Genomic DNA, 25,408 nt, shown 5'->3' on the forward strand with positions numbered 1-25,408 from the left:
GACAACACTGGGGTGGTGTCAGTGATTGTTGACTATTTTGAGAGACAGAGAGAGACAGAGAGAGACAGAGAGAGACAGAGAGAGACAGAGAGAGAGAGAACCATGAGAACATTTCTCATGAGAGAGAACATTATATTTCTGCACAGAGAGAGAGAAGTGAGATAGATAGATAGATAGATAGATAGATAGATAGATAGATAGATAGATAGATAGATAGATAGATAGATAGATAGATAGATAGATAGATAGATCTGCAACAAAGTTCATAGATTTTATTGTATTTTTTTTTCACTAAAGGAAGTAGTTACATAAATAAAGTAATAAGTAAATAATAAGTAATAAGTAAAACTTTTACACCTGGTCATGAGTGTTCAGATTTAATGGTGTTCCACAAATATACTGATAGTCAGCAACCTACATAAGTTCACGTGTGGGTAAGTTCTAATTTTAAATGACACTCATGTGGCAAGAAAAGATTCTACCAAAAAAAAGAACATTTTATGTACAATTATATACGACAAAACCAGTAACTATCTTGCGTATACTGCTGGCTTGCATGCTCTGTGCGTCACACACAAACTTTCTTTGTTTTTCTTTCATCACTGACTTCTATTTTTCATCTAGAGGTGTGATTCTTTTTTTTCTTTTCTTTTTTCTTTAAAGGTTTCCTTGGACTCTTGATAACCTACAGTATATTCTTTCCTCATCTTTCAATCTCTTTCAGGAAATGAAATTTTGAAGGTTGGAATTGCATCATTTGTTTCTGAGTGAAGAAAACTTGCATCAAATTTTGCATACAGTCTATATATATATAGCGGCAGTACATTTTAAAAGAAGATAGAAAGAAGACAAAAGTGATAATTATACAAAAGAGGGTATTTTTTTAATTGATCTTTCTGTAACTGTCATTAACATCACACCTGATTTTCGAGGTTGTTACAACTGCTGTTTGTACTGAAGATGAACAGAAGGTGTGAACTAAGCTAATTAAAGCCCGAAAACAAGTTTCTAATTGTGGACCTGAGCATATGTTTAATAGAAACTCTCAATAATTAATGCATACTGCATATGTGTAAAATATGTCAAGCCTTGGTGGCTCTAACATTTCCTAAAACCCCTAAAACCATTTAAAATAAATTGCAATTCATCTTAAGTTGAGTGAATTTGTACAGTTACAGTAATATACAACTTTATAACCTGTAATAGTTTGGTATCTATATTGTACAGACTTCGTGATGAGTCGTTTCTCATTTGTTCTCAGGTAAGATGTCAGACACTCGAGCTCTACGTAAGCGGCAGCAGCTGAACAATCTTGTCGCCATGGTGAAGATGCTGGCTGGTACTAATCACACTATAGTGGACTTCTGCAGCGGAGGAGTGAGTCTGAAGGGTTTCTTATCTAAATACTGAATTTGGAAAGTGTAAATGAAGACCATCCTAGTTTACACACGCACTGACTGTTCTGGGGTTTTATTTGTGTACATAATCAGTTTTTTTGTGGTGGCTACTGATGCTACTGAAAACAAAACTGCCACATTTCAGACAAAAAAAAGATTTAATTCAATTCAATTGATGTGTAGAGCGTTTTTAGCAATTCACCTTTTCTCAAAGCGGCTTTCTACAAGTATAGAAACAGATTAAAACATTTAGGTTTATTTCAAAATTAAGTTACTACTGTATGTACTTCTAACATCTATTCCTAATGAACAAGCCTGAGGTGATGGTGGTAATGAAATGAGATGATATAAGGAAGAAACCTTGAGAGGAACCAGACTCAGAAGTGAACCTCATCCACATTTGTGTGACACTAAACATGAAATATGGGGCACAGTGGCTGGAGGTGGGTTTGGGGTCATTGTCCTGTTGAAAAGGTGGTGTGTCCAAATTTTGGTCTGTGCTATAGTACAGACCAAAATTTGGACACACCACCTTTACAACAGGACAATATATATATATATATATATATATATATATATATATATATATATATATATATATATATATATATATATATACATATACATATATATATATAGTACAGACCAAAATTTGGACACACCACCTTTTCAACAGGACAATGACCCCAAATATATATATATATATATATATATTTAAAGCAGTGACCCACTTGCCCCAAACAATTTTTAACTTTATTTCTCTCCCATTGTATAGCGTGTGAGACTGACACATGTACATACACACACTGTCATGTTCTTTGGTGTTTTTGTTATGCCGTGCACAGCAGCCATGTCTGGATATTCCGTCTTTCATGTGCAGTTCACAGGCGTCGAGGCTCGCAGGGCAAAACTCTGACGGACGGAGCTCGGCTCTGACGGCCAGCCTTTGATCTGATGGTACTTTGAAAGCTGCATCTTGAGACTTTCTTCTTTTGTTTGTGCGTTTCATTTCAGGGCCATGTTGGGATTGTTTTGGCACACACACTTCCTCAGTGTCGGGTAAGTCGGCATCGCTTTCTTCCTTTTGTCCTTCCGTAGTCGAGGCGGAGATGAAATTCTACACACGTCTAAAATGAAGACTGGAGTATTTACTTCCAGGTAGCTCAGTGATGTCTGGGGTTTATAAACTCACTCTGACTCGGCTTACACTGATGCCAGAGATCAGTAATGATTTATTGAAAGCTTAGGTTTACACTCACTGTACACTTTATTTGGAATGCTGTATTAATAATAGGAAGTGCCTTCCTTGGCTCTCAAAGCAGCCTCAATTCTTCATGGCACGGATTCCACAAGATGTTGGACATATTCTTTTAAGATTCTGCTCCATGTTGATAAGATTGCATCATACAATCCATCCTTGCAGATTTTTCAGGTGCACTTGTATCCAGCGTATCTTCTGTTCTGTTCATGACACCAGTCTGAGAAGTTTTTTTCATGCTGGAAGTAGCCATTAGAAGATGTTAAATTGTGATAACAACGATGTTCAATTAAGATGGGACGATTGATTGGTATTATCAGCATCAATGTGTGTGAAGAAAACATTTCCCCACACCATTACTCCAAAACCACCAGTATGGACAGATGACACAATGCAGGTTTAATGCCATCCATGAATTCATCCTTTTGGCACCAGATTCCAGCCTTACATTCTATGTGATTCAGAATAAATCGAGATTGATGAGATCAGATTACATTTTCCAGTCTTTACCTGTCCAGTTTTGATGACTCGGTGCCCATTGCAGCCTCAGCTTCCTGTTTTTGGGGTGACAGAAAGGGACACCTTCTGTTTAACTCGTCCACCTCACGGTTCAACATGCTGTATGTTCTGAGACGCTTTTCAGCCCACCACAGTTATTCAGAGTGATTATCTGAGGTATTATTTCGTTTCTGTCAGCTCAAACCAGTGTAGCCATTCTCCATTAACCTCTTTCATCAACAAGGCTGTAGTAGGCTGTCTGCAGAACTGATGCTCGCTGGATGGTTTTTCTGAAACTGTGAAAATTCCAGAAGATCAGCCCATCTTTCACTAACAATCGTGCCATGGTGAAAATCACTGATATCACACTTTTTTCCCATTCTGATGGTTGATATTACCTGAAGCTCCTGGCCTGTATATGCATGATTTTAGATAGATATAGAACGGGGCACAGAAGCCTTTATTATCGCCACATATACATTACAGCACAGTGGAATTCTTTTCTTCACATACCCCAACTAAGGAGGTTGGGGTCAGAGTGCAGGGGCAGCTATGATACAAGGGCCTAGCAGTGGCAGCTTGGCTGTGCTGGGCCTTGTACCCCGATCCTCTGATCAACAACCCAGAACCTTAACCAGTTGAGCCAGCGCTGCCGTGCACAAGCATTGCACCGCTTATACGATTTGTTGATTAGAGATGCATGAGTGAGTACATTTGTTCAGGTGTTTCTGATAAAGTGTTCATTGAGTGTATAAATACAGCAGGGTGTGCTGAAACAGGAAACAGTGTGGTATATTATGATTGTTTTTTTCCTTTAGGTCATCCTTATAGAAAACAAAGAAGAGTCTCTGGTTAGAGCAAGAGACAGAAGCTCACAGCTCGGGCTTCAGAACATCAGCTTCGTCCAGGCAAACCTCGACTACTTCGTAGGAAACTTCCAAGTCGGGGTGAGTGACGATCCAATTAAAATGACGGTCTAATCTAATTACAGACAGGTCAACTGAAGCTTGTATTCATTTACAGAGACGTTAGCGATGCATCTCGGGCACAGACAGTCGAGTGCGTACACTGACAACAACATGAAGACAGACAGCAATTTGAATTTACAAGACATTAATTTTTTTGACGATATGCATAATAACTGAGCGGATATGTACTATAGGAGTCTCTTTAAATACCTTCTTTGTCTTCTTTGCAGCTGATTCTTTGAAATTCAATTAGATGTTTTATTCAGTACATGTTTTAACCTCAGCATCCTGAGGACATGGCCACTGATGTGACGTTTGTTGTTAACCACCAGACTAGGAAGATAACATTTCTTATTCAGCAACGTTAAGCCGTACATCAACGCTAAGCAATTTCTGTGCATTTAAACCTCCAGTTTTATTTATTTTGAAGTCAGGAATGCGTATTTGAGTGCAGCTTTTGTTTGCTAGCACTCACGCAGAACCGAGTTGTTGGATTGCTGTTTTTTTTCCCCACCGTCGTCAGTGGGAACGGTTTTGTTAGTTCTTGCCTTTTTGCGATGTGAAAAATACCAGATTCCGCGAGAACGAAACTGTCGACTTTTAAACCACAGCTCTGCTAGCACTCCCACTACTTTAACACCCAGAAGAGTGCTATTTTCTCTAAATTAAGGAGTCTTTATACTAAGTGTAGCGTTAAAAAGTGTGTGATTTTCAGAGTCATCATCAGACAGAATGACTTGGTTTCATCAGAAAACTAATCGTATATTATGTTACACTAAAGCGTGGTCTGGATCAGAAGGAGGATAGATGAGGAGAAGGAAGAAGAGGAGAATGAACAGAAGGATGAAGAGGAAAATGATGAGCAGGAGCATGCTAATGATTTTGGCTACAGCAAGGTTGAGATTTCACATCACAGCTTCCTCCCAAGCTTTCACGCTTGTTTCATTGCATAAGAACCTCAAACCGCAACTGCTCGGTCGTGTTCGTGAGGTGGTGAGGAGGAGAGCCATGGTGTGAGTAGCAGAATTTTGAGGAGGAGGATGGAATGAAAAAAGAGAAAGGTGGAAAATGAGGATGCAATGGACCATGGCAGTGGGATTGAGAAAAGGTTGATGAGAGGGACGAAGAGGAAGATGTCGATAAGCAGGAGGAGGATGATGAGAAAAAGAGGTGACGATGACAAAAGTATACATTGTCGGTGTCACATATACAGTACATTACAGCACAGTAAAATGCTTTCTTTGCATATCCTAACTTTGAGGTCAGGTCAGAATGCAGGGTCAGCATGATAGTGTCCCTGGAGTAAAGAGGGTTAAAGCCCTCGATCAACAACCTCAGAGCCTTAAGCACTTGGAGTGATGACAACGATTATGTTGATGATCATGATGATGCAGAGGCAAATGTTAATGAGCAACTGGAGTGGGGAGGAGGAGGAGGAGGAGGAGGAGAAGGAAGAGAAGCTAGGAGAATGTTCATGAAAAAGAGGAGCGGGGACAATGAGGAGGAGGAGAATGTTAATGAGATATCGAAGCAGGGAGATGATGAAGAATTGGCGAGCAGAAATAAGAAGGAGAATAACTGAATATATAGAGAAGACCTGAATGAGAAGTAGAGGAAGAGAGTGATATGGAAAATTATGATGCAGTGGTGTAGTAGTATGATGATGATGATGGTGATGATGATGATGATAAATAGAAGAATGATGTGGAGATAAAAGGACTATTAGAAAGAAAAGCAGGATAAGTAATGATCCGGAGGAAGAGGAGAATAATTCTAATAAAGAAGAGCAGAAGAAAGGATGATGGGCATTCTGAGGAAGAGAACCGTAATTATAAGAAGGAAGAGCAGGTGAAATGATGAGTGTGCTGAGGAGGATGAGAAGGAGGAGAAGGAATGGATGATTTTGAATTGCAGAGCAGAGATAAAGATAAGAAGAAGACTGATGTGGAGCAGATATGAATAAAAAGAGGATGATGTGGGAATTGGAACTGGGGGGGAAAAGGACCAAGATGAACCGAAGAATGATGAGGCAAATGAGGAGGAAGAAGAAGGATTATGAGGTGGCAAATGATGGGGAGGAGGAGGAGAAAGAGATGGAAGCTGGAAATTTTTTTAGTTCCACCGAATCATTATCATCATTGATCATTAATCGTTAGCATATATTTTCATTCATTCATTCATTCATTTTCTACCGATTATCGCAGGGCACACACACTCACACACTACGGACAATTTTCCAGAGATGGCAATCAGCCTACCATGCAAGTACCCGGAAGAAACCCCCGAGACACGGGGAGAACATGCAAACTCCACACACACAAGGCGGAGGCTGGAATCGAACCCCCAACCATGGAGGTGTGAGGAGAACGTGCTAACCACTAATATATATTTATATATATGTGTGTGTATATATATATATACACACTCTGAACAAAATTATAAACTTTTGTTTTTGCCCTCATTTTTCATGAGCTGAACTCAAAGATCTAAGACTTTTTCTATGTACACAAAAGCCTGTTTCTTTCAAATATTGTACACAAATCTGTCTAAATCTGTATTAGTGAGCGCTTCCCCTTTGCCGATATAATCCATCCACCTCACACGTGTGGCATCTCAAGATGCAGATTAGACAGCATGATTATTACACAGGTGTGTCTTAGGCTGGCCAGAATAAAAGGTCACCCGTATCCATGCTTATCATGCAGTTATCCAATCAGCCAATCATAAGGCAGCAGCTCCATGCATTAAATCACTCCTATGCAGATTTTCGGTCATTGTTTCACAAATAGAACGAGGGAGAAAAATCTCAGATCTCTGACTTTGCCCATGGCATGTTTGTTGGTCTTAGATGGGATGGATTGATTATTTCAGAAACTGCTCATACTCTGAGATTTTCACACGCAACAGTCTCTAAAGTTTACACAGAATGGTGTGGAGAGCAACAAACATCCACCGAGCTGCGTTTCTGTGGGTGGAGACAACCGAGATGAGCAGAAAAGCAGCTTGCAATAGACAACACACCTAACCCCGAGTTGTATTATATTATTTAGATATTTATTATGAGTTGCACCGAATAGGGTCAGGACCTTGACAGATAAACCTAAGAAGCTTGCATAAACATGAAGATGAATATAGTAATAACCCACCTCTGATAGATCAAGAACGAAACTCGTGTTAGAGATTCGTTCTCGATTGACAGCACATGACAGGACAGGGTGGAAACTGAAGACGAATCAATAATGAATTTTAAGATGAATTTTAAAAAAATGACATTAGCAATATTTATATCTAATCATTTTTTTTGCTGCTGTCAGTCAGAGACACACTAACATCTCCGAGCTAAAATACCATAGCGACGGAAATGATATAATTTGTCTCTCTGACATTTCTGCTCTGTGTCAGAGATGTCTACCTTTACATTTACATTACATTTATAACATTATTATGACATACAGATTTTAGCGCATCTCTAATATGACCGGTCAGAAAGATAAGCGCTCAAATATTTTAACATAGAGACAAAGTAAAGGCTTACAATAGATTTCAAAAGCAGATTTTAAAAGCACTAATATATTTTTTATTGACAACCAATCACAGTCTTAGTAGCCAGGTTTAGCCCCGCCTTCTCTCTAAGATAAAAGTGTTTATGTTTTCCTGGATTACTCTTAAGCTAAAATTCTTAGTTAGATCATTTAAGGCTAAATAAGAAGCTCTCTGAGATTATTCTTAAAATCTTTACGATTAATGGCCCAGCAGCGGCAGCTTGGTGGCACTGAGGATCGAAATCACGACCTTAACATTAGTAGTTCAACACCTTAACCACTGAGCTACCACTGCCCTTTAATCATACGTGGAATTTTTTTAAACGTTAAAATTGTGCACTTCACCCAAATTACCTTTTTATTTCTTGGCCTATTGAGCAGAGTTTTGAGTGCAGACATTTTAAAGGACAAAGGACTGCTGTTCCATTTGCCTTGACATTGGCATCTGTGATGGAGATAAGAGTGGGGAGATTTTCTTCTCTCCTTTTGTTTTCTTGGCATTTTATTTAATCTCTCTCTCTCTCTCTCTCTCTCTCTCTATATATATATATATATATATATATATATATATATATATATATATATATCTGTGTGTGTGTGTGTGTGTGTGTGTGTGTGTGTGTAGATAGATAGATAGATAGATAGATAGATAGATAGATAGATAGATAGATAGATAGATAGATAGATAGATAGATAGATAGATAGAAAATTTTGTTTGTTTGTTCTGGCTATTATCAAGGTGAAAGGCCCATTAGGCATCAGACTGGGCTTTTACTACATGGGTGTTGTTTAGATTCTTGAAAGTTACATAACCCATTAGTACGAATTGTTATTGTAAGTAATGACCAACGTTACCGAATCATTATAGATCTAAACCCGATTTTGATTTGCCTTGGAATTGTTGAATTGACTTGGGAATTTGCCGAAGATTTGTTGAATTAGTTTCTCAATTTCTTTCTAATGTTTTGTTGAAAAGATGTTGATTTCCCCTGACCACAGCGGGTTTTCTGTGTGTAATCCACTATGGAGATTGAGCGGCTCATTTCTTCTGCAGAGCTGTTCTTTTGATTGAGTTACATAACACGGGCCTCACTCGAGTGACGCTGTGTGTGGCTGTGCTGTTAGTGTTTTGTTGGACGTCTATGTTTTCTGTGTGCTCATTGCCCTAATGAGACATTTCAGCTTGCTCTACGCTCTGTAGGGACCTGCTCCACTTGGCCTTCCATCCATACCATGTGCTGGTTGTCAGCCTGGCAAATTGTCAGTCTTCCCCACACACAGGAAGTTTATATCCTCTTAAATGTGCCTATGTGGTTGGGATTTAGAGAGATTTCTCCTGGGAAAGCAACATGTAATAAAAAGTTCTATATTTTTCCATGTGGGTGTCTTTCACAGGATGCGAGCCATTGTTTTCGCATTCTTGCTACCCTAAAATTTTGCTTGGTTCCCTGGTTCGAGTCTGAGCTCAGGCAGCTGTCGTTTGCGTGGGTTTCCTCTGGGTTCTCCATGAAAAACATAGGTGTGAATATAGATTTTCAAACTTGAAATATTTAACTCTTCGTCTTTGTAAACTCCAGCTAAACAGAATCCTGGGTTTTCCTGTTTGACGTTTCACACTGCTCATAATTTACCTGGGGTTAACGCTTAATATTAGATGTTCATCCAACCTTCTTATTTTCATGTTTGTTGTTTCAACGATGATTGGATAAATCCAGTATGTGACCGCTTTTAATGACGGCTTCTCTAACTTTCTGTTCATTGAGGGTGGAGAAGCACCAGACTGCCTTTCTGCTCCCGAGCTTATATTCTTATCTTTCACATATTTAAAATCTTTTATTGTCCTTTTTAAAATAGTCCTGTAGTTGATCAGGTGTTTACTGATATCTAACTTCCACCAATTTTTCAGTGTCATGAATGTCCCTCACGCTACGGCGAGCACTTGTTCACTGCTGCTCAACACTACCGACTCCCAAGCTGGTTTCATTGAGTGTTTCTCCATCCTGGTTTTCTCGTGAGATGAGGCACGAGCTGTTCGGTTTCTGATTGCTAAGTATCTCGCTGTTACATCTTAACACAGCATTGTTTCACACTGTACACTTTTGACAAACATTTGTGGGGTTAAAACTATAAAAGAGCAGGAGCAGGTTTTTATAACCTGGGGTAAATAGTGACACAAACCCCACTTCAAATGTTGCATGGTGTTTGAGCTTGCCGTCCAGGTTGTGTTCAGTGTTCCTGGGGTTCCATCCAGGTCCAACCTGACACCTTTAGTGAAGATGAAAGAAAACTTTGTTCATGCAGTTTTAATTTCTTTCTAGTATTTTTTTTTTTAATATATGTATTTATTCATGTTTTAATATATATTTAGTGTGTACCCAGAACTCCAGTCTCCTTGGTTGGATCAGACAGCTTTTGTGCTGCTTGCGCAATGAGAGTCTAAGAATCTGATCGATCTGGTCTTACAATAACAGCGTACAGCTGGATATCCTTCAGCAGTGCTCGGTTATGTTCTGTCTCACACACCGTCTGCTTAGATTCTACCTCAGAAGCCAGACTGAGTCTGTTACAATCTCATCTGGGGTTTGAGGCGTGAAAACGAGTCGCCGCAATTTCTTCTGACAGTCACACATAAACTTGTACTTTCAGCTCCAGGCTTGTGTGGAGATGTGAGTAAACATAGCAGGAGCGATGTACTAGGGGGAAAACTCTGGGGCTGAAGGCTGGTGCAGACTTCATTTGTCGTGGCTGTAGCATGGTTCAGCAGAACTGACTGAAGACTTTTAGGGTTACATTTATTCATTTGGCAGATGCTGCTGTTCAAATCCACTTACAAGAGAGGCCGAATCTAATCTAAGCCCCAGGTTGTTAAAGGAAAAGCGTCAACATTTTTCAACCTAATCTCTATGCACCACAGCTGTAGAATATGTGTCTACCAAAAGCAATCATTTTAAACCTGCTTCCTGTACAAAGTCAACCAACAACAAAATCAATTTGTATAATGTATAATGTAAGCCTAAGGGGCAGTTGACTCTGCCGATTAACAGTTCTTTACAGCTACACTAGCAGTCAAACTTTTTTTTAACCAAATTGAGTTTATTAAAGATTAACCACAGGCAAATAAAAAAAGGGGGTAAAATATAAATAAGTGGCTCTCAAATGCCTAAATCTTATGCCAGGTCCCAAGTGACATTCTAAACACTATGCACTTTTTTATGCACAGTTCTCTAGCGTCTAGTTTATGAATTTTTGTATCATCTCAAATGGATCCTTTATTTTTAACTAACAAGAAGTATTAGCTACTGTATTTCCCAGTCGATGGCAAATAACATCAAACACATTTAATTAGACGCCTCCAGCGTCTTTAGTGAATAAGTGTGGGAAGGAAGGGAGGAACTGAAGGAAGTGAAGGAATTGATGGAACTGAAGGAAGGAAGTAAAGAATGTAGTGAAGGAATTAAGGAAGTAAAAGAAGGAAGTGAAGGAATTAAGGAAGTAAAGGAAGGAAGGAACTGACAGAACTGAAGGAAGTAAAGGAAGGAAGGACATGAAGGAAGGAACTGAAGGAAGAAAGAAATTGAAGGAAGGAAGGAAAGAAGGAACTGAAGAAAGGAACGAAATCTCAATAAAACTTGAATTAATCACCTGTATTTATGCAGTCGCATCTTTTGAACATAGTGTACAGTCATAGAAGGGAAACGATTTATAATCACATTATCCAGTGTCACCCAGATTGAGTCTGTTTCCCCTCAAGGTTTCTTCCTCATATTGTCTCATAGAGTTTTTCCTCGCCAATGTCACCTCTGGCTTGCTCATTAGGGATCAATTTATATTTCATATATTTCTGTAAAGCTGCCTTGCGACAATGACTACTGTTAACGGAGCTATACAGATACGGTAAAGTTACAGTCGAATTGAACGACAACCTCATGAGCCACTTCTTCTTTTGGGAACACCTGCACCTTCATGCAGTTATCCAAGCAGCCAATCATGTGGCAGAAGCACAAAGAATCAAGTCGTGCAGATGCAGATCAAGAGCTTCAGTTAAGCATCACTTCACATCAAGCATTAGAATGGAGAAAAACTCTGATCTCTGTGACTAACCATGGCATAGTTTTTAGTGCCAGATGGGCTGCTTTGAGCATATCACAAACTGCTGATCTCCTGGGATTTTTACACACACACACACACACACACACACACACACACACACACACACAACAGTCTCTAGAGTTTACACAGAACGGTGTAAAAAACATCCAGAGAGCAGCAGGTTTGCAGGCAGAAACACACTGTTGATGAGGGAGATCAGAGAAGAATGACCAGTCTGTTATGAGGTGCCAAGAAGGCAAGGGTTACTTACAGTAAATAACTACTCTTCTCTGAGCACACAAGATGTCAAACCTTGAGGTGAGTGGAAAACAGCAGCAGAAGATGACATACTGTAAGCTTTCACTTTTTAGCTGTATAAGCACTTGTTTTTAAGTGTATAATCTCAAGGTGTGACAATCCCAAGAGCTTAGAAAGTATCCCTTGATGATTTTCCCCTTTGCTGAATTGCTGTATCGAATGTAAGCCGATCAGAATGGGATTCCACAGCCCCCAAATCTTATTTTGCATTTTCATATTTTCATAATATTGAATCTCTACAAAAATTCAATTCGTTATTTAGATGGTTTTAGCATGATTTGTAGATTTTTAAAAAATATATCTAAACATTTCTATGGTGATTTATTTTATTTTTTTTTTTTAATTATTATTATTATTATTATTATTATTATTATTATTTTTTAAAGCAGTAGTGATTTGAGTTGTCAACTTAAGCTTTGCACATTATAAATATTATATTATATAATTTCCAAAATTATATACAGAATGTTGGCGGATATATATTTTTAGTTTGGGCTTTGATTCTACGGTTCCTAAAGGCTGGATGTTGTGTTTGGTTTTCTCCTGTTGGAGCATGTTGTTGTTGTTTTTTTGACTAAATGCAGATGTCTTGCTGAGGGAAGCGGTTCTTTCATATAGCTTTTCGAAATCATGATGCTGCTGTACCATCACCAGGCTTTGGTGCATGGGGCAATAAATATAAAATTTCTCATGAGCAATTTTTGAAGCGGGGACACAAATAATACAGTCTAATTGTACTTATAAAGATTATTATTGTAGCATGGAGACGCGTCATTATGCTTATTTTCACAGTTTTTATTCAAAGAAAGTAAAACTATCATAAAAATAATCACAACAATAAAAACAAGGAATTAAAAAATATTTAAAATTTTATTTCAAATTAACTAAGACACTTAATAACAATAGAAATTGATTATACAAAAAAATACAGTGAGGTCAGTTCGAACGTAGCACAGTGCTCATTTAGTAAATATGCTAAACAGCTAAACAATATGCTAATTGTGGCCGTTAATGTTAAGTTAACATTATGCCAAGTCGTCCCAAATAAAACAATGCATGGGAAACGGCTTTGCCGTGTTAGTTACAGTGCACCATGCAACAAGCAAGTAAACAAGCTCACGTTAACTAGATAAGTCATATTTTAATCGCTAATATTGCAGATTCATGGAAAATTACATCGGTAATCAGCATTTTTGCCACAACTAATTTATGAATGAGTCTGTATCAAGTACATTAAAGAGAATCGCTTAATTTAAAGTGAATAAAATCCCCTACTTAATGGAGTACATTTATTTTATTTTTTTTGGGGGGGGGGGGGGATGCCCTCCCTCCCCCGGGGTTTAAGCTCACGATCATGCTTTAACTTTAATCTCAAATAGCTCATCATTTTTCATCTTGTCTCAGAGTAAAAAAAAAAATGTTTCCTAGAAACTTTCAGGTTTGGATCTGGATTATGGAAGCTGGATCAATGAAGAACTCATCATATTGTTGAGTTCTGTACAGGTACTTTTTTTTCAGCTCTGTAACTTCATTCACTGCTGTACAGTAGCTGGCCTCTTGGACACTGTAAATTACCCAAGCTCTTGGTTTGACCCGAGTTTGGTAGTGTCTGGGTTTTTCCCTGCTTTATTTTACTGGATTTCACAATACACCTAAGAAGGTTCAAAGCTTTGCTGATGTTATAATAACCTTCTCCTTCTTATTTTCTCATAGCTCCACAGGCATTTCCTTGATCTTCATGACCGCAGGACTGATTTGATCTGCCGTTTTTAAGCTATGAGTTCTCCCAAAGTCAGATATTATTCATTACACATTTGACAAAGTGTAAATTAAACATATTTGTAACAAAGCTTAACATAGGTGTATTAATGATCTCTAGCATTGTTGTTTCGTGTCATTATTAAAATCAAGAGAATTTGTGTTTGATTTCGTTTTGAACAATCGCTCTCAGCAAAAATTAATGCTCAAAACAATAACGCAGTTAAATAAGGTAAAAATCCCATCAACCACATTATCTGTTATCTTCTCCTCATCTGCAAATAATTGATGCACAATGAAGCAGAATTGCTGGTTAATGCAAGCCTCATTGCAGAGCTTTTCTTTTCCTTCATCAATAACAGAAATTAGGTTTATTCGATTTCACATGAGACTACTGGTCCAAATAAAATATTTCATATTAGTTTCCATGGAGATACTTGGTTTGGGAGAACAAACAAAATTAGCCCTTAAAAATGTCTACTTATCCATACCAATAATAATTTCACTGGTCTTCTGGCAAGATAGCTTGTTTTTATTGATTATGAAGGTCCTTTGCAGAATGTACAGGTGAAGGTGACCTCATACTACAAAAATGAGGTTTATTTCAAAAGCAAAACAGTGTGTGAATTTCAGGAAATTATGTCGCAAGGAGCAGCATGATAAGCGCTCTTGTTATTCTGTTACACGAATCTGTATTATTAGAGGAGATCTGATGCACACTGCACATTACTTTTCCATTGATAGATGGCCGAGATGCAAGACGAGACCGACTCAAAAAATTTTATTTAGCACCTGGGCTTCAAGATTTGTATTACCATATTGTCAGATCTGAAATTTAATGCATTATAAGGATGCTGAGCTTCAAAGAGTTGAGATGAAGTGGTATTGATTCATTGATCATGAGGTCATGTGAATCCAAAATGATGCTATTCTAATTTTCACCATGGTATAACAGTCATACACGAACAAAAATCGAGAAAAATTTAATTAGAGAATTTTAGAATTGTGTACAAGGACAATATGTCCATCTACAGACACGTTGCTAGGGCTGAGCACCTGGACAAACTCATAGAAAATAACCAAAACAATCTCAGGTTCTTATTTTGCACAGTGTTTTTTTTTTTCTGAAGATTATTCCATCACAGTTTAGTAGTGAGGATTTTCTTCACACACAAAAAAAAAAAAATTAAAGTGTCAGGATCAAAATTGTGGATGTTCAACCACTGACAACATCATGTGATCCAATCTCCCCTAAAGCTCCACAAGGCTTTGCAAGTATAGGACAGGAAAAGATATATAAACTTATCACTACAGCTAAATTGACATCATGTTTGTTAGATCCCATTCCAGAAACTACAGAAAGAAGTGTTACAGACAGCTAGAGAGCCTCTTCTCAAGATTATTAACTCCTTGTTACATTCAGGTCTTGTCACTAAATCCTTCAAGTTGGCGGTTATTTAGCCCCTTATTAAGAAACCTTATCATAAGATCTAGGATCTTATCTAGATCCTAATAAATTGTCAAATTACAGACCTATTATGTTAAAATATTAGAAAAGGTCATCTGTTCAATTATGCTCCTTCTTATGATCGATGTTTTTTGGTTTCAATAAGGTTTCAGGCCCCATCATAGCACAGAATCTGCTCTTGTTAAAATGACAAATGACCTGTTTTTAGCTTTGGACCAAGGCGTCTTCTCACTGTTATTTCTGCTTGATCTTAGTGCTACATTTGACACTATAGATAACAACATTCTCTTAGATCGCTTACAAAATTACACAGGTATTCAGTGACAGGCATTAAGATGGTTTAGATTCTACCTGTCTGATCACTCTCTCTCACTCTCTCACACACACGCTCATACCATGCATGTCTTTGGACCGGGGGAGGAAACCGGAGTACCCGGAGGAAACGCCCGAGGTACGGGGAGAACATGCAAACACTCCACACACACAAGGCGGAGGCGGGAATCGAACCCCAAACCCTGGAGGTGTGAGGCGAACATGCTAACCACTAAGTCACTGTGCCCCCTCTGTCTGATCAATATCATTTTATTGATTTAAATGAGAATGATCCGGTTTAATGCCTGTGAAATATTTAGTCCCTCAAGGATCAATTTTAGGACCTCTGCTTTTCTCAATATACATGCTTCCCTTATTAGAAGGCTTAGGGTTAGTTTGTTATGCTGATGATAATACCCAGTTATATATCTCATCAGAACCAGATGAAATATCTAAATTGTCCATGTTAACCGAGTGTTAGAGATATAAAAGATTGGATGATCCATAATTTTCTATTGTTAAATTCCGATAAGACAGAGATATTACTTATTGTTCAAAAACCTGTACGCCAAAATTCATCTTGCACTTAGAAGGATACTACTAGCTCAGAAGTGAAAGAACTGGGTATTTTATTAGACAGCAAGTTGTCTTTTAAAAATCATATCACCCATATTACAAAAACGGTCTTATACCACCTTAGAAATATTGCCAAGCTAAGAAACATCCTATCTGTATCTGATGCTGAGAAGCTAGTTTATGTATTCATGACCTCTAGACTGGACTATTGTAATGCATTACTACGTGGTTGTCCTGCATCTTCAATAAATAGGTTACAATTAATCCAAAATGCAGCTGCTTCAAAATGCTTCTTACCTGGTCAAGAAAATATAAACAAATAACCCCAATTTTATCATATCTCCACTGGCTACATGTTATGTTCAAAATTGATTACAAACTGCTGCTACTTACATGCAAGGCACTAAATAGTTTAGCTCCCATGTATCCAACCAGTCTAACATGCTATTATCAATCACGATCTCTCTGAAATCACAAAACTCTGGACTTCTTGTAATTCCCAGACTATCTCAGTCTACTAAAGGCGGTATAGAGCATTTTGTATTCAGCTCCTAAAGTTTGGAATAGCCTGACAGTGTTCAGGGCTCAGACACACTTTCCCAGTTTAAATATAGATATCTTTAGCCAGACATACACATAATACACCCCATAAACATATGCTCCAGTACATCTGATCAAATGCACATTATCATCTAGTGCTTGCTAATATAATGCATATAAACAGCAGCTACACTAATTCCTCTCTACTTGCTCCTCTTTTTCTGCACATCTCAAGGGATATAGAGACAATTGCCAGCTACAATTGTGTTCCGTTGTGTTCATAAAGACTTTCTAACCCCATGAACACATTGAAAAGAACAACCTTTTAATCAATACACAAAACATTCTACATATGCTGTATCTCAATCATTGAGCATTTAAGACTTTGGCATGGAGGAGTTGGTGTTGAATCTATGATGAACTCAGAAGCTTGTGGTTACACAACTCCAAATGGCTGTATACTGTATACGATTGTAGGACATTACTTATAAGCCCACTCTCCAGTGTTTATAATAATTTATATTCACACTCTCTGTTGTCACCCAAATGACTATGGGTTCCTTTTGGTTCTTCTCGAGGTCTGTTCCTCATACCATTTAAGGGAGTTTTTTCTTGCCACAGTCCTCACAGTCTTGCTCATTTGGGACAAATCGGGATAAATTCAAATACATTTTCAATTACAAATTAAATGTAATTTAATTCATTTTGACCAAAGAGTACATGGTTTTTCTGTAGGCCAGTTAATGTTTTTGAGTTATACAAATTGAGCTGATATATAAACCTAATTGCTGTTCAAAGGTATACATATCAGTTGTATAAGGCATTGTTAATATGACTATATAACACTTACATAAACCCTTATTAACCATCAGACATAAACTGTATATGTCGGATGGTCATGATGTATGAGTTAAATAGCACTGTGAAAAATGATCTTAAATACAGCATTATGCAGTTAATTAAGCAGAAGTGCTTGTGTATGTTTTATGTAGAATTTTAAACCCTGCCCTTACATAAGGTGCCATATAGATTTATTTCCAGTGATTAGGAAGGACTTATGTATGTGTAAAATAGCAATGTGAACACTGCTATTAAATAAAGCTTGTCAGGTGGTCATGAAAGAGTTGTGTATGTTATGTGTAGCCTTATGAACTTTGTATTGAAGAAAGGTGTCATACTTTGTAATTAAAACGTGAGTGAGAGCGCATCTGCTTTTGGGCCACTACAGCAGTCTAATGCAGAGAACACAGCAATGACTAGGTGTGATTTATATAAGTCTGTGATATTTATAAAAAAAAGTTTAAAATGTAACCAGAACATTGTACTGTAAGTGATTATCAGAGCATCTTCCCCCTCATTACCTCGGATTCTCATCTTAACTCCGTCATACTTTCCAGACTGGAGAAGGAGACAATGAATGCTTGTCCATCTCTTACCCATCCTGTCGGACCTCATTCATTGTGCACGATCATCGGCTCTTATTCAGCTTCCTTTAAGCAGTTCTTACCAGTTTGCAGCTAATGTGCACAGACTCCTCTGCTGTCATGCTCTGTTACACTGTTGCCTGAGAGGAACCGCAGCTTCGTGCTGAAACTGCTAACAGATCAATGAGTACACTTCGTTAGTTTGTACTCCACTCCAAGTGTTGTATTAATTTAATCAACCACAGGGTATAAACTTTGTGTTTACCAACTAGAAATGGGACATATATAATATACATGGTGCACATTAGCCACCAAGATACACTGTTGTTGACTGAACCAGTAAAAAATATATATTTTGTTATTATAATTATAGTTGTAGTTGACAATTGAAGCTAATATCCTGAACAGGAAATGAAGACATATTTTGAATTATATTTTAGGATTTTATTTTATTGTATGGTTTATGTCTAATTATGACTGTTCTTTTTAGTAGAACATAAATATATATTTTTTTAAAACAACCAGTCAAATCCAGATGAAGAAATGATGAATTCGGGGGCACGGTGGCTTAGTGGTTAGCACGTTCGGCTCACACCTCCAGGGTTGGGGGTTCGATTCCCGCCTCCGCCTTGTGGGTGTGGAGTTTGCATGTTCTCCCCGTGCCTCGGGGGTTTCCTCCGGGGACTCCGGTTTCCTCCCTCGGTCCAAAGACATGCATGGTAGGTTGATTGGCATCTCTGGAAAATTGTCCGTAGTGTGTGATTGCGTGAGTGAATGAGAGTGTGTGTGTGTGTGTGTGTGTGCCCTGTGATGGGTTGGCACTCCGCCCAGGGTGTATCCTGCCTAGATGCCCGATGACGCCTGAGATAGGCAAAGGCTCCCAGTGACCCGAGAGTTCGGATAAAGCGGGAGGAATGAATGAATAAATGATGAATGCTTAATTCACTGTATTCAAATTTATTTAATATCATTTTCTCTTTTTTCCTTTTTTTTTCTCCGATATGTGTGGATCCTAAATTCCTTTAAATAACACTTTCAACTTTTTGTTCTGTCCCAGGACTCCAACCAGACCCCCAGGAATTATGCTAGGCACACAGCCAATCAGAAGTTGTTCTGCATCTGTGGTTCATTCATTATTATGCCACAGACAAGACTTATTAAAGTGCTCATCAACTGTGTGTTCTCATATCCTAATGGGGCTCTAAAGTAGTGCTTGATTAAAGGCAGCTGCAGTCGGAGGGTAAACCAGATGCCACTAGACAACCCATAAACAAGTCAAGTGCATTTTATTGACATTCCTCAATAAAATTAGTGTATATTGGAATGAAATTGCATTTCTTCAGGACTATGGTGTAACACTGCAATATATCTGAATGGTACACAAGACAAAAATATAATGCATTACATTTATGGCATTCGCCCTTATCTAGAGTGATTTTTGTACAACTGAACAATTGATTGTTAAGTGCCTTGCAGTGGCACATTGGTGGTTTTGGGATTTGAACTCATAAACTTCTAATCAGTAGGCCAATGCCTTAGCGCTTTAATAATAATACAGTAAATGCCCACTAGGCACAACAACAGAACAGTGTTATAATAGATTATATGGTAAAGCTGAGAAAGAGCTGAACTTAGTTGTACAATTATGTGCTCACTGTACTGAAGCACTTCATCTGTCTTATTAGCAGCAAGAATGGGAGAAAAAGTGGGTTATGGGATATGCACTGATTTGTAAAGTACAGGTGTGTAATGATGGTTTTATGTATTATTTGTGTTTTACCTGTTGCAGGTGGCTCTGCATGCATGTGGCGTGGCGACAGACATGGTTCTAGATCGCTGCATTCAGGCTAAAGCCGGATTTGTGATCAGTCCATGCTGTTACGGCTTCATCCAGAATACCCTCAAGTTCAGCTTCCCTAGGAGGTGAGTGTGTGTGTGTGTGTGTGTGTGTGTGTGTGTGTGTGTGTGTGTGTGTGTGTGTGTGTGTGTGTGTGTGAAAGACAGACAGACAGACAGAATGTGAGTGTGCATGAATGTGTGCGTGTGTATCAGAGTGAGTGAGTGTGTGAGTGAGGGTGTGTGTGTGAGTGAGTGAGTGTGTGTCTATGAGAGTGAGTGTGTGTATGAAAGTGAGGGTGTGTGTATGAGTGTGTGTGTGTGTATGAGAGTAAGTGTGTATAAGAATGAGTGAGTGTGTGTACGAGAGTGAGTGTACTGTATGATAGTATGTGAGTGTGTGTGTGAGAGTGAGTGTGTGTGTGTGAGAGTGAATGTGTGTGTATGAGAGTGAGTGTGTATGAGAGTGAGTGTGTGTGTGAGAGTGAATGTGTGTGTATGAGAGTGAGTGTGTATGAGTGAGTGTGTGTATGAGAGTGAGTGAGTGTGTGTATGAGAGTGAGTGTATGAGCGAGATGGTGTGTGTTATTGAGTGTGTCTTTGTTTACTTTTCTTGTTCTCACTCTCATATGAAATCTGCCTGGTCATGTTCTTGCATGTTATTAAATTTTATTAGATGTCCTGTCCTTCTTGTCCTTCCCTCCAGCAGTGTATCAGCAGCACGATATAGCTGAACTCAAATAAATAAAAAACAAACACAACTTTATCGTTTGCTATGCATTCCATTTCAACCTTGGCGTGCAGTAGGCGTGTGGTCTGGGTAATCCCATAATTCGATGCTATAAGAGATTTTCCTCCAGGGGCTCTGGAGGATCGGTACGAGAAGCCGAACAGTTGTTTTGCCGCCGTGCCTGAGCTGTTACCATGACACTGCCATGTTGATTGGCTTTCTGGCAGCAATGTTTGTCTAACACGAGTGACGTTCATGGTGCAGGATTGTTATTTTACTGTAAGCCTGTCAGGCAGTCTGTGTGGTTCAGAGCGTTTGCTTTTCACACTATCGCACAGCACTGAAAACGGGAACAAGTTAAGAGCTCCTGTACTGTAGAGTGACAGCTACACATCATCACCTTTATAATGTTCGAGATATTTGGTGTGGCACGTCTCTGACCACGGAGTACGACAAGCAAAATCTCTCCCTTAATAATACTGAAGGAACGCTAACCAACGACAGAGAGATTAAATCAATGATACTCTGATCATTGAATTTCGACTCTGAAGAGACGAGATGTCTGAGATCTGTCAGTTTAGCAACCAGAAACCTTTACCTCATGTCTCCAGCCCTGTAGCTGTTCTCTGACCTGATGAGCTGCCTTCAACTAAAATATTGATATAAATGCAGGTCATTTTGTATCCACCAGAGGTTGAAAAGCCCCTCAGGTTTATGCTTAAAAAACTACAGCCAGTTTTTCTTTCATACCTTTATATGCTCCTGCTACTGGAATGTTTCTCATGTACATCGTTTGATCTGGTGAAATACTTACTATAGTATACTAGCAGTTTCTGCACCCAGAATACAGTCCACCAGTTGACAATCCTAGTAGTCACAGTAATTATATGTGCGAATAGACTATAATAGCGGCTTCGTACGTACTTAAGCTCTCTGGCTTATTATGACCATATATTGTACCCGTTCCTTCCATTGTTTTAATGTGCAGTGTAATCATTTGTTTATATTGTAGTTCATGTTCAGGGACGTTTTTTTAATTATTATTATTATTATTATTATTATTATTATTATTATTATTATTATTATTATTATTGTTATTGTTATTATTGTTATTATTATTCTAATTTTGGCTCAGTAAAGTAAAAAATATTAGACACCATATCATTTCAATATAAATGATTGCTTTTAATTGTTTCCGTGTTGTCTGGTTAAAAAAAAAAGCACAAAAAATAAGTGACAAGTATAAACATATTGGTAACAGTTTAATAATATTAAAGCGCTAATAAACAGCACAAGGTTGTCAAATTGCAATATATACAATTCTACACATACACACTTATATTTGCTCAGTTAGAAATCAAATAAGTTATGTAGAGGTTAAGGATGATGGATATCGTTAATGGATTTATTTATGTTTTTTTTTTTTTTATTAATTGAATTTTAAGTAAGTAGTTTCATTAAAGGTTTTAGTTGCTTAGAAGCAAAGGTTCCTCAGCTGGTCTTTAGTTAAAGGATCTTTGCTCCATTAAAAGCATATTGGAAAACATTCTGTTTTGAGTTAAGGATTTCTCTAGAGTGACAAACCAATTAGCCTTTTAAACTTCTGAGTTTAACCATTTTTTAAAGCATGTGTATTGTTTAGTAAGATCCATGTGAAGGATGGGAGATTGATCGTATTTGTTCAAGATGTTAAAAGGGTTGGCTTGAATCATCAACGTAGTTCCGAGTGGGGTTAAAGGTGAAGCAGCTTAGATCAGGGGAATAAATCATGATGATTTAGTTGTTTTTGTCCCTCTATAAACCTTTGCAAGAGATAGAGGCTTCTGTAATAATAATAATAATAATAATAATAATAATAATAATAATAATAATAATAAAATAAAAACTCTTCTTTTTCTTCCCCATTTGACTTAATCACACTCACTTAAATTAAGTTTTAGCTTCGAACATAGAACTGTATAATAATTTCTTCTTGTCTTTCACTACGTTTTTTAAAAAACTTTCATTTAAGCCTTACTTTTACTACCGTGTGTCATTAATCCTCCTTTCTTTCCTTCCTTCTTCACAGTAAGAAATTTGCAGACACATTGACATATAAGGTAAGTGTGAAGGTATTCGACATTCCTTCGTTCTTCATCATTCTTCTTCATGTAGATGATGTCTGTCTCTCTTCCTTGGGTTTATTCTGTCTTAACACTCTACATAGTTGTAACAGCTCTCATCTCAGTAGTAACCCCATTTTATTCCAGCATGTAGAACTCTGAATCATATTGCAGAGTGAATAAGACAGTGAAATCCATACACATGGTATCAGATCTGTGCTGGATAAACTGGGTGTCTCAAGAGATTAGTGTCCTCCTGCTGTGGGCTTTGAACAGCTCATTACAGCTTCAATAAACTCTTTACAGCGAACTCACATCAGTTTATTAGTCTTGTTTGTGGATTCCATTTTGTTTGCAGCAGACTGTTCAAACAGCTCTCAGATGTTCCTTAGCACGTTGGTATCCTCATGAATGATTGTGTTGTACACCTAGTGGTTGTAGTTCTCGCACTTTTCTGTCTTACTTTGCGTGTAAGAGACACATAAATCTGACTTGTGAGTGATGGATTGAACATAATCTGCAGGATCTACTGCGATTGCTTCAGCTCCGACAGCTTAATGTCCCGACAGACGCAGATAAGTTACCTCTGAAAATAAACTGTGATTTATTTTATTTCTTTATTTTTTTAATTGGTCTGCCTTTCTCTCTCTGGTTAATGACTTCCTACTGGTCCAACCTTGATCGTGGAGATCTATCACCATTAAGAGTCTAGGTCTATCAATTCACTTGGAGATCTGACACATTCGAAAGTTTAGATCCCACCTTGTTTCTAAAGATCTATAACAAAGTTTGGGTATCATCATTTACCTGAACTACCAATGCTCCAGATGTTAAGTAAGATGTTGCTCAGAAATTCTATGACCCAGTTTACAATTACAGCATTTAGCAGATGCCCTTATCCTTAGCCCTTATAAATTTAGACTCTACCCTTCTACTGGAGATGTACCACCCTGTGGAATTAAACCTTTATACTGGTGATTTATTCATTCATTCATTCATTCATTCATTCATTTTCTACCGCTTATCCGAACTTCTCGGATCACGGGGAGCCTGTGCCTATCTCAGGCGTCATCGGGCATCAAAGCAGGATTCACCCTGGACGGAGTGCCAACCCATCGCAGGGCACACACACACTCTCATTCACTCACACACTCACACACTACGGACAATTTACCAGAGATGCCAATCAACCTACCATGCATGTCTTTGGACCAGGGGAAGAAACCGGAGTACCCGGAGGAAACCCTGAGGCACGGGGAGAACATGCAAACTCCACACACACAAGGCAGATGCGGGAATCGAACCCCCAACCCTGGAGGTGTGAGGCAAACGTGCTAACCACTAAGCCACCGTGCCCCCTTTGGTGATTTATTATATAACTTAATTTGGGTTCGACCCTAATTAATGGAGGTTTACTGCCATGAAGAGTTTAGGTCGAACCTTGTGTCTGAAGATCTGCCACTCTAAAGAGTTTGGGTGTAACCCTTACACCCAAATCTACCACCCTCTAAATGTTAAGTCAAATGATGCTTCAACAATCTAAGACTTTTCATTCCACCTTTCTCCTGGAGTATTGTCATCTTGCAAAATTGATTTCTTACCCTTATCCCATGATCTATCACACTCACCTTTGAGTTTGAGGGGTTTTTTTGGACATCTGCTGCCCTGCAGGTTTAGGTCCTACTTGTTGAGATATACAGTACATTACCATCCACAGGGTATAGGCAGTACTTTGCTCACTTTGTTTCCACTATGTTAAATTTAGACACAAACCTGCTACTGGAGATGTACCAGCCTGTAAAGTTGAACCTTTGACTTGGAGCTTTATTATGGAGCAGAGTTTATAGTCAGCCCAGGACATATGCCACCAACAGAATTTAGGTTCAGCCTAATTCCAGGATATCTGCCACCATGAAGGTTTTAGGTTCATCCATAACTGTTCATCAATATCACCCTGCAGGGTTTAGTTCCTCATTTCTTCTCATGATTTTGAAGTGTTTATGCATGTTCTTACAGTATGTTCCTATCTTAACCTTGCTAGATTTGTATATGTGAAAATATTCAGGTTCTACTATTTTTCTTAAAATGTAATTATTTGTGGTTTAGACTGCTTTTAGAAATCTGCCAACTTGCAGATGAGTGAGTTATAGTCCAAACTGTTTCTTGGAAAAATGCAAGTCAAACACTCTTCCTGGAGGTTCTGTCATCCTGAAGATTTCAGCACTGGCCCTGTTTCTGTAAATCTTTCTAGATATATACTGTCTGTTATAGTTAAGTTCAGACCTACTGCTTGGAAGTCCCTCAGCCTGTAAAGTTAAATTCTGTTCTTACTTCTAGAAATCTGGCTTTCCTCAGAGTCTTTTTTTTTCTACAGTATAGTTGTCTTCTGTCTCCTTGAATTTTGATGCATATCTGCTTCTGAAGGTCTTGAGTGTTACAGAATATACTGTAGTTATAAACCCTTTTATAGAGGTCTATATGTCTGTGATTCTAAGCTTCTTCTTTTTTCAATGCAGTCATATTTTCACAAGCTATATTTTGCACAATGGAAAAAAAAAACAATTTGTGCAAATATGCACTCAAACAAGGCTT

The 25,408-nt window shown here is 38.2% G+C and overlaps 1 protein-coding gene across 3 annotated transcripts in view; it reads left to right on the forward strand.

The window, feature by feature from the left end:
• gstcd (glutathione S-transferase, C-terminal domain containing) overlaps nucleotides 1–25,408 on the forward strand; it is a 112,716-nt gene that overhangs the window by 77,645 nt on the left and 9,663 nt on the right. The window contains exons 6-10 of one of the 3 annotated variants that reach the window (XM_027146011.2): nucleotides 1,262–1,377; nucleotides 2,412–2,456; nucleotides 3,972–4,100; nucleotides 19,938–20,071; nucleotides 22,783–22,813. In XM_027146011.2, the coding sequence (XP_027001812.1) occupies nucleotides 1,262–1,377; nucleotides 2,412–2,456; nucleotides 3,972–4,100; nucleotides 19,938–20,071; nucleotides 22,783–22,813 (455 nt within the window). The remainder of the gene's footprint in view (nucleotides 1–1,261; nucleotides 1,378–2,411; nucleotides 2,457–3,971; nucleotides 4,101–19,937; nucleotides 20,072–22,782; nucleotides 22,814–25,408) is intronic. The other 2 variants (XM_027146012.2, XM_027146014.2) reach the window with 2 other exon arrangements.

This window comes from Tachysurus fulvidraco, chromosome 4 (assembly GCF_022655615.1).
Source record: "Tachysurus fulvidraco isolate hzauxx_2018 chromosome 4, HZAU_PFXX_2.0, whole genome shotgun sequence".
In the NCBI taxonomy this organism is placed as follows: domain Eukaryota; kingdom Metazoa; phylum Chordata; class Actinopteri; order Siluriformes; family Bagridae; genus Tachysurus; species Tachysurus fulvidraco.